We start from the raw sequence: 10461 nt of genomic DNA on the forward strand, positions 1-10461 counted from the left end.
AATTCTAATTTTTCTGAAGTATTTCAAGTTATTCCCTAAAAGTGAATTATGAAAAAAAGGTGACCAAAACACCGTCAAAAGTTCAAAAATATAAAAGAAGTGAAAGAGTTGGTAAATGCATTCAAACGTTTTTGTAATGAAAATTATAGTTACTAACAATAACATTTATTCATTTAACAATTTTCCATTTCATTATTAGAATTATTGATTATAATAGATCACCGACATAATTATTAAATTACAAAATAAATATGGAAAGTTTATGAATGGAAAAAAAATTAATTTAACATGAATTGAACACAAAACAACATAACGAATAAAAGCATTACAAAGGACTTGTATTTGTTCTACAAAACCCAGGCTGAGAGCCAAGCAAATATTTCGCGCAAATATCATCAATGTCCTTTTTGTTTTCTTTAAAAAATCCATTAGGTAGAAATATGCTACTTGAATCACTTTTCTGAGATGGTATGCTAACTTGCATTTTAAAACTATTGTTGTGATTAATGTTAGTGTAATCTTGAAATTTAAAATCCCCGAAACTCTTGGATCGATTAAACATCTTAACCTTTCTTTTTTGAACGAACTGACTGAAAAAATTCAAACAACGTGGTGGCGAATCATCTTCAAAACCATCCCCACCTTTTAGGTTAGGTTCAAATTTGAATTGACTGTAGTTTCTCTCGTTTGAAGCGAGAAATGCGGACATTTTACTAGCATTCTGGTCACTAAATATAGAAACATCAATCATTTTACTGCTCTCAAAAATTTTTCTGCTCATTCGTTTTTTTGTTTTATATTTTTTTTCTGGTGGTGGTGGCAAGACTACTGTGCCATCTCTAGTTTTACGAAATGTTATAATATGTTCCATATTCTGAACTTGTTTGACAGAAGGTCTGTTCATTCTTTGCATTAAATATCTGTTGTAAGTCTCGACATCAAGATTTTCTTCTAGTATTATTTGATCTTGCTTGTCAAATTCTTCTTGAATCTGATACTTAGTTAATTTGAAAGGCTTGACTGAGTCTCTAGTTTTTTTGGGTTCTTCTTTCTTTGGTTTTTTAGGCAGTCTGCGTCTGTAACCTAGATATTTTCTTTTTTTGGATTGTTTTGATAAACAAGTAGTTGAACTAGATTCATTGTTAGTAAAATGTTCTTCATTTGAAGATATAAAGGAATCATCAGTACCGATATGACATAATTTTTCTGATATAACATCATTTTCTGTTTTTTCATGAGCATTTTCCAAGGTACTATTGCAATCTCTATTCATCTCTTTTTTTGTTGAAGGGCTATCGAGTTTAATTGAAGATATACCATCTAAAGTTTCTGTTGAACATTTTGAAACACTCATACATTTTTCTGAAATTTCTTCATTGTTTGTTTTATGTTTCTTTTCATTTGTATTACTGTTATCAGTCTCCTTGGAAGTATATTTTTCCAAATTCCTCCATTGGCTCATGGCTGAAATATTAGTTTCTTCAGCTGTTTGATAATTTAACGAAGATTTATTTGAATCTTCTTGTAGATTTCCTTTACTATCTGCATATTTTTGTGGATTTTCTGAATAATTCAGAATATTTGAAGACGGAAGAGCTTGATTATAGTTGTTATTTTGCTTGGGAATAATCAAGTCTTTCAATTTTTCATTGGGTGATGAGCTATCAGAATGTTTTTCTTCGCATTCTATATAAGTGATTTGATAATCAGAAGAAGTTGAAGATGCGGGGTTATCTAAGTTCCTTTTCCTACTTGCATCAGAAATGCTAGTAACAGCTTTACCTTTACTACTATGAGAATCTGAATCGTTACTTACATCTAAAAGCATTTCTGAAGGTTTTGGTGCTTTTATCGATTTACTATAATTGGATGGTTTAGGAGGAGATTTCAATTCATCAAAATCTTTCTGCTCATGGGAAATATCAGATTTTTCAGAAATTTTATGTGGGGTACAATTATTCTCTAAATTTCTTTTTCTACTAGCCTCAGATAAGCTAGTAGAGACTGTTTCTTCAACATAATTAGATGATTTAATAGAAGTTTTCAATTCATTGAAATTATTTTCTTTATGTGAAATATCAGCTTTTTTCTTAATTTTTTCTGTTACCACTATATCTTGGTTATCAGTAGTTTTAGATGTGGAGGAAGAATTGTCTAAATTTCTTTTCCGACTAATATCAGAAAGACTAGTAGAAACTGTTTTTATTTCAGTATGTTCAATCATAGTTTTTGGAGAATATACTATGTTACAATTTTTGTTTTCATGGGTTGATGACAAATTGTTAATTTTTCTAGAATCCTTTTCTGGTTGGAATTGAACACTTGAAATATTTAAACCATTATTCAAATAGCACTCCAAGTCAGATTCTTCAAATAAGTTATGTAATTTGAAATTTCTATTAAAATTTTGTTCATCGGCAATATGATTAGGATTCAGATGATTTGATTTTGAAAAATAATTGATATCTTTTTTAGATTCTATTTTTTTTGAGTGACCTGGTTCAATCAGGATATCTTCGGGTTCATTATCAATTTTATTCATAACTTCAAATTGTGTGCTCTGAATTTCAATTTCATCAATTGGTCCGTGCCATTGCTTTTGTCCCGATGAAATTTTTTCATCTTTCAGCAAGCGGATAACATCATCAGACATTTCATTATGGGATTTATTGTTGCTTTCATTATTTTCAATGGTAATTTCTAGCTCATCGATGTCGCCTTCAAAAATATCTCTTGATTGACTGAGAAACAATTTTGTTTCTTCAATTACAAATTGTTCGAAATTTACATCTTTTTCGTTGACAATCTTAGATTTTGATTTTTCTGGAATGTTTAATAATTGATCTTCTTCCCCAAATGATAAACTTTTGTTGTTCGGTCCTTGAAGGATATTGACCTTGGGGAAAATATGTTGAGCTTCATCAATCAAGAAGCTTCCATATTTTTGATAATTTTCTTCTAATGCACAACTTGTTTCAATTTCTTCATTTTCGTTATTTGTCCTAATGAAGTATCCTTGCTTATTTTCATCTTCTTCTTTGGATGTATCATCTTCTAAGAAAATGTAAGGCCTAGATTCATCTGGGTTGATGAACTGATTTGAGGAACTTTGACTGTTCTCTTGAGAAAACATATTCGCTGAAGGAAAATTCAAGGAATTGATTTCAGTATCTGTTAAGTTGGTACTACTTGTTTCTCCAACTTCGAAAGAATACCTGTTTCTGGAAATGGTTGGAGTAGATGATTTTTCTGGATTCCTCAGCAAGTTGGTACAACTTGTTTCTTCAACTCCAAAAGAATACCTGTTCCTTGAAATGGTAGGAGTAGATGATTTATCTGGATTTCTTAGCAAATCTAAAGAAAATGTAATCTGATCAGTTTCATTCAAATTTTCTTTGTTACAACTCGGATACTGATTTTTGAAAGCAAATCGTTTTCTCAGAGGTGGTTCTGTTGGTTTCAAGAAACAGAAATCAGAATCTTGATTTTCTGGTTTTGGGAAACAATTGAATCGTTCAATTGGAATTTTTTGCACTGATGTGTTCTGTTTTTCTTTATAATTATCCTCTATAGAGTCCATAAAATTATCCTCATACAGAGTTCCTGAATTAAATTCTTCAAAATTTGCTCTATCCATATTATGCATTTCTGTCAACAAACTCTTATTTATTTCGTTAACTTCCTCAAACTCATGATCATTCTGATAGCTTTCTTGGGAGCAACTCCTTAAATTTGAATATTGCTCGAATTCATCATTACAATTTAAATTATTTTCTTGAACATTGTTGTCTGCATTTAGGAGAATATTACTCAAAATCCTAACGTTCTGATTGAAATTACCAGACCTCTGGTTTGAACTATTACCAGCAAAAATCATTCCATCGTGATTGTTTTTACTAGATTCATGAATTTCAATTTCTGGATTTAATAAATTTATATTTCCGCTATTTTCTCTAATGAAACCATCGAGTCTTTCATAGTTAGAATCATCATGTGATAACAAAGAATATTCCACTTGGTCAACTGCTTCACTCAAGGCATCATCAGGCACAGTATCATCGAAAAAACATTCATTTCTAGATTCTGCTATTTTGAAATTCACCATATCAACACCTGAACTCGAAGTATCAAATTTGGTCTGATAATAATTGATTACTTGATTTACTTTGGAAGGATTCAATTTTCCTTCAGCATTGAATTTTTTCAAATCCGCTTCTATATTATATTTTAGTCGGGATTCTTTCGATAATTGAAGGGTTTTCAATTCCTGTAAAATTGTCGAATTTAATAATCGTCAAAACTATTTTTTTAGGTACCTTTGTCGACTTATTATCATCTTCTAAAAGAAAATAAACGTCCTCCAAAAGATCAGCTGGCCAAATATTCTTCACCATATAAATGCCATATCGTTTTAGATTTGTTACTCCGTTTTTGATAGTGTGATTGAAGCACAACTTCATTGACTGTGGAGTATCCCCTGAAGCATCTGTGTCCATAAACCAGCTGAAATGAGGTAAATGATGCCCTTTCAACAACTCCGAGGCGTTTTGAACTTACTTTTTAACGTTTAGATATAAATCACCCAATTTGGTGACCAATGTGAAATGAGACGTTAGATACACAAAAGATGAGCTGTTAACAAAACATTCACATATTGCCATTGCTAAAGCAGCTCCCTCTTCTAATGAAGTTGATCTAGCCAGCTCATCAATTATAATAAGAGAATTATCAGTGATATGGGACAAGATATAAAGAATTTCTTTCATCTGAAAAATTTGAAATTGAAGAAATTTTTATCAGCCCCAAATTGGCTCTTACCTCTAGGACAAATGAAGAGGCTCCACATTCCATGTTATCTTCAAGGTACACTCGAGCAAAAAGGCGATCAGCTGGTCTGAAAACAGCCGATGAAGCTGGTACATATCCACCGATCTGTGCCATTATTTGTAACAGCATCACTTGTCTAATGTAAATGCTTTTGCCAGATCCATTGGGTCCAGTGATGATATGAACATTGAAGTTTTGACAAGAAGACTTGAAATAAATGCAAATGATATTCGAATAAGAACAAGGAATTACTTTTAGTAATTGCCACTCAAAAAGTAAAGCTCAATTTGAAAAGCACAAATTAAGGGATATAATGAAATAACTATCATCCTTCCTTTCATGTTAGGCCAATTGAAAAGTCCCCGGTCTGATGCACAGATGGCGGTGCTAGTATTAAATCCATATGATTTTTAGTTAGTACCAACCTTCAAACGATACGTGTCAAAATTTGACAGCAGACCGACCATTAGTTTGTGAGATATTGCGTTGTGAGTGTAGCTACTTTTGTTATTTGAAAAAAGATGAGAAAAAAAAGAATTTCGTGTGCTCATAAAATATTGCTTTTTGAAGGGAAAAAATACAGTTGAAGCAAAATCTTGGATAGATGAAGAGTTTCCGGGGTCTGCACCAGGAAAATCAACCATCAATGAGTGATATGCTAAGTTTAAACCTGGTGAAATGAGCATCGAAGACGACGAAAGCAGTGGACGTCCAAAAGAGGCTGTCACCGATGAAAAAATCAAAAAAGTTCACAAAATAATTTTGAATGACCGTAAAATGAAGTTGATCAAGATAGCAGACATTGTGAACATACCATCTGAACGTGTACATTCACGAATATTTGTACATGAGAAAACTGTGTGCAAAATGATTGCCGCGCGAGCTCACAATCGATCAAAAGCAACAACGTGTTAATGATTCTGAGCAGTTTTTTAAGCTGTTTAAGTGCAATAATCCTGAATTTTTGCGTCGATATGTGACAATGGATGTAACATGGCTTCATCATTTTGCACTGGAGTCCAATCGACAGTCAGCTGAGTGGACTGCACACGATGAACCGAATCCAAAGCGAGGAAAAACACAACAGTCAGCTGGCAAGGTTATGGCATCAGTATTCTGGGATGCGCAAGGTATAATATTCATTGATTACCTCCAAAAGACCAGACCATCAACAGTGATTATTATATAGCGCTATTAGATCGTTTAAAGGATGAAATCCTTAAAAAACGGCCCCATCTGATAGCCCTCCAAATCATTGATGTCAAAAAATGTAAAAATATCAATAACATACATTTTTGTACACACTTACAATTGAGTTAGGAACTGGTTTTTCATGGACTAACATATGAAGCATGGGATGTTGTGATTCCTTTACTTCTGTGAAATCAGATAATGTAGGTTTAACATAGTTGTTTCTCAAGCTGACTTCGGCCAAAGATTGTAAAACATCAATGATGGCAATATCTTCACACAATCTATAGAAGAGTCCAATATGCTTCTTGAATGAAGTTAAAGTCTTGAATATCATTCTGAAAAATATTAAAGATACAACATATTTCATCCGAGCAAGGAAAAACAAATTTGGTTCATACCATATCAATATTTTATTACAAGAAAAAGAACGAACATATTGCTCCTGCCAATATTTTAATTTCAGCTCAAACTTCTAAGTCCGTCATTCATAATGTAACGATGATTGATGAAAATTCCAATTTACAGCATGAATATAAGAACTTAGATTGAATAAATAAACATCAAAATCAAAGGGAAGAGATCTTTATATTATGGTCACATTTGAGTTCTTTAAGGTGTATGATTTTTTAGCTTACACATTACTAATTTTCAGTATGTCTGCTACGATGTCATCTATTCGTGTTTGAAAGTTTATTAATTCCATCGTTTTCATTGTGAAACTCCCAGCTAAACGACAAACCTATTAAGTTAAAGATAAATTAATATTTTTATTTCTTTTAAAATAGTGCTACTACCTGTATGAATTCTATAGGTATATCAGATTTCTTCATTGTAAGTCTTTGATGCTTATTGAGACTGAAAACAATATGATATCCTTTTGTGACATTATTTCCTAAGGTTAATGGTAAATTGTATTTTTCTCCAAGAAGTTTCACATATTCCCTCATGTCATCAACTCTCTCGGAATATATTTTCCTTACCAAATCTAGTAAGCCATTTATACCAGGTTTGATGGCAAAACATCTCTGGAATAGTCCGTTTTGGCTTTTTGCAGCATAAGCATTCTCGTTAATTAATGTTCGCACTGTATCTTTAATAATGAGGAAGTCCTGGTTTCTCAAAGTAATCGAAATATTTTTAAAGAGGGACTGATCGAAGGTTGAAATGACATCGTTCAGAGTTATGATGAGATCTACTAAACCATTCAAATAAAGGATGTAATTCAGCTGACGAGTTGAACAGGAAGGAGAATCGTCAATAACAATGGTAGGTAGGGTTAGAAGCTGATCAACATTTCCTAGTTTTTGAAGTATGACCTGTGAAATTCCCAAAATAAATTAGATTCTCCAGCATCTCCAGCACCACCTATGTGCCTAACCTCACCTATTTTTGGCGAGGAAAGTATGCATTAATTTCATTTCACTTCTAATCATAACAAACAAACAAAAAATTCATGTTGAGGTTTTAGATTTTGCAAATCGAACATAAAGTTGAAAGGATTTTATCATCATCAACAACTTAATACCAATTATCTATTGGCCTACTTCGCATTTAAATCACCTGTATGCTCTGCAGCTTTTCAACATGCTTTATTAAAGCAGTCACACATTCTTGACGTTCTAATATTAAGGAAGTAGCGAATGGAGGCTGTAACAGTATAGTTCGTAGAGCCCTTTCTCCAATTCTTGTATAACAATTATTCAGTACACCGAATAATGTAGAATATTTGCTAGCTTGGAGAGGTTTTGTGGAAGATACAAGTTCTAAGCGATCAGCCGTAGAAACATCTAAAAAAATTTTTGCTAGGAATACTACAAATATTTTACTTATACTTACCTATAACAGCATATCCTTCTGATTCTTGGTATTCTATTTTGATGGAACCACTTGCGTAAAAAATGTTGAGATTATTTTGCAGATATCTGAATAAAGCAGAAGCTGCTGTAAGAGCATAATACCTAAAAATACCATTTTTTATCAAAATGATATGAATCGGCATTATATGCATTTTATAGCAATTTTTAAATTCATATTTACCTATACTGAAGAATAAGTAAAACAGAATTCAGTGAAGGAACACAAAGTTCTTGAATAAATTCCATTCCACTAGTTTTATTATAAGTGTTTCTTCGAACAGGTATATGAGAAATCTGTGGAAATTGCTCTTTTACCTTTTCAACCAATCGACTCTGATTGGCTGATCCAACAAATGTCATTGGTACTAAAATCTAAATGTACATGAATCAGAATGGATTTTTCATATTGACTATAATTTGAATTCTTACCTGATTAGGATTGAAAATATTGATTTTTCTTAGTGTGTTATCATAACTCTGAGTATCAGATATTTGGCAAAGTATTAGATGTGGTTGAGATACATTTATCACTGCTATCCCAACTTCACATCTTGCCTCCCCTCTACCCTCGGAGAGAGCTAAAAAAAAATGTGAAACATCACTTTTAATTTACTATACCATAATTTTTTTCTAGAATATGAAAAAACAATGCTGAGAAATTATGGTGAATTATAATGTATAGAATGGGGAAAATATCTTACCTAATACAACTCTGTTATCTTCATTACAAATTGATGCCTCAGAATGCAGATAAGATGATGATATACTATTGAAAACAAATATTAATTATCATTCAATGATACAAATAAATAAAAAATTTCAGTATTCAAGTCCCACCTTTGACGACTTCTGCCCCAATTCAAATTTGATGATGGAGTAGAATTCTTTCTAGAATTAAGAGCAGTCCTACTTGATCCTGGGCCCTTGATAGGTTTAAACCCTGAAAATCAATTCTAATGAGTATGAAGAAAATTTTTTTTTGAAGAATGAACCATTTTGAGTAGATTTACGATTGAAAAAGCCTAGTTTTAATTTTCCACAATTGGCTTTCTCTGTAAGATTCATCTTCAAATATTTAGTTAATCAAGTATGTTCATAAAATTTGAAAATCACACAAAGAAACTGAAGACATAGAGAAAAAAAAACATTTATTCAAATATACAATAGGATAATTGTCATGAATATAAAAAATAACAAAAATATATAGATATCCTTCTTCTTTATATAAAATTAAAACATTTCAATTCGTAAACTGATATATCATTTTCAATTAAAATACTTATTCTTCATTATTCACTGTTTCGACCTCATTTCTGTGGTTTTCTAATGGTTGGTTCATTGCAGTCTCATACAGAGTCGACCAAGATTTTGGATTAATACCTTTAATAACCTGTGACATAAAATTAAAGAAAATCAATTTCTTCAGCGGATTTTTTTTTATGAAGTATTTACCTTACAAACTAAGTCGAGAATTTCCATTTTAGAAATTTCTTTTTCTGCTCTATCTCCCCATGAATAAGATATTTCTTGTGATGTTGGATCTTTTTCAATAGTCAAATAATGCTGTTTCACAAGATTTACAGTTATATATTCCTTAACATCACCAAAAATTTCATGCCTCCTTTCTGGATCAATATGTAAGGATCTTAAAAAGGAATACAAAGATGCTGAAATAATGCATCATAATTTAATAACGATTTAGACAATTAGATTTAAAGTTTTTCAATCTGATGAAAATTTATTTCACTACTAACCCTGAGAAACAACATTTGAAGACATATAAATGTGAGTTAATATAAGCAGCAACAAAATTTTCTGCCGATCTTCTGGTAATTCTGACATTTCTTGGTTTTCTGGATCTTCCTCTACATAAGGAAGATTATTACTTAAAAAGTAATACTTGTTACCACTATCACTCAAAATCATTTTGTAACCATACACCTGAACCAAGAAAAAAATTGAGTGTTAATGAGAATCAATGAATAGTTATGTATAATCACCTTCTCTAAAGTATTTGATACTATTTCTAGAACTCGATCAAAACTTTTACCCACTGTTCTTTGAATGTGTTTCTGTAAATCATTTTTACGAATAGGAAGTTTTTTACCCATTTGATAAATAATTAATCGAATAACTTCATTTGCTTCATCATTAAGTTCATTTGTGTTATTCGTACTAGATGCGAAACTTTCATGAATACTTGGTTGTGTACTTGAAATCCTACCGATTTTCTGCCGGTTTGGTGATGGCTGGGTGAGAGATCTTTTTTTAGGTCCCATAACCGTTAAGTAAAATATAATCCAGATTTCAAATAATTGTCTTTATTTTGTTTTTAATGATTCAAATCAAACTTTTTCTATATTTTATTGGCCAGGTATGAAAATTTAAAACTAATACCGGAGACCACAGAATCGAACATTGAAAACAATGTAGCATCCATAGAACACATTTAAAAGTGAGTTGGTTTCTATTTGGTATCGGTCTTCGATTACATGTATTTTTGTGAATATATCGAACAAAGTTTTTCAGTTCGGCGTATTCTCAGTTTTTTCAATTGTGAATTCATGTTGTATATATTATTTTA

At 31.5% G+C, this 10461-nt stretch overlaps 2 protein-coding genes across 2 annotated transcripts; both read right to left on the reverse strand.

Moving 5' to 3' along the window:
* Window positions 1–149: 149 nt before the first annotated feature.
* LOC123683170 lies at window positions 150–8963 on the reverse strand. Its single transcript, XM_045622069.1, has 14 exons — window positions 8870–8963; window positions 8715–8817; window positions 8579–8643; window positions 8307–8455; window positions 8059–8249; window positions 7858–7979; window positions 7582–7808; window positions 6816–7337; window positions 6657–6760; window positions 6137–6356; window positions 4819–5034; window positions 4558–4766; window positions 4317–4503; window positions 150–4267 (listed from the first exon to the last, which is right to left on the reverse strand). Exons 1-14 carry the CDS (start codon window positions 8940–8942, stop codon window positions 326–328), a joined length of 6330 nt encoding a protein of 2109 aa, XP_045478025.1. The 5' UTR covers window positions 8943–8963; the 3' UTR covers window positions 150–325.
* A 114-nt stretch (window positions 8964–9077) lies between these two features.
* LOC123683175 (non-structural maintenance of chromosomes element 3 homolog) lies at window positions 9078–10297 on the reverse strand. Its single transcript, XM_045622081.1, has 4 exons — window positions 9878–10297; window positions 9632–9818; window positions 9330–9544; window positions 9078–9267 (listed from the first exon to the last, which is right to left on the reverse strand). Exons 1-4 carry the CDS (start codon window positions 10154–10156, stop codon window positions 9157–9159), a joined length of 792 nt encoding a protein of 263 aa, XP_045478037.1. The 5' UTR covers window positions 10157–10297; the 3' UTR covers window positions 9078–9156.
* Between the last annotated feature and the right edge of the window lie 164 nt (window positions 10298–10461).

The sequence above is a fragment of the Harmonia axyridis genome, chromosome 6, assembly GCF_914767665.1.
Source record: "Harmonia axyridis chromosome 6, icHarAxyr1.1, whole genome shotgun sequence".
In the NCBI taxonomy this organism is placed as follows: Eukaryota; Metazoa; Arthropoda; class Insecta; order Coleoptera; family Coccinellidae; genus Harmonia; species Harmonia axyridis.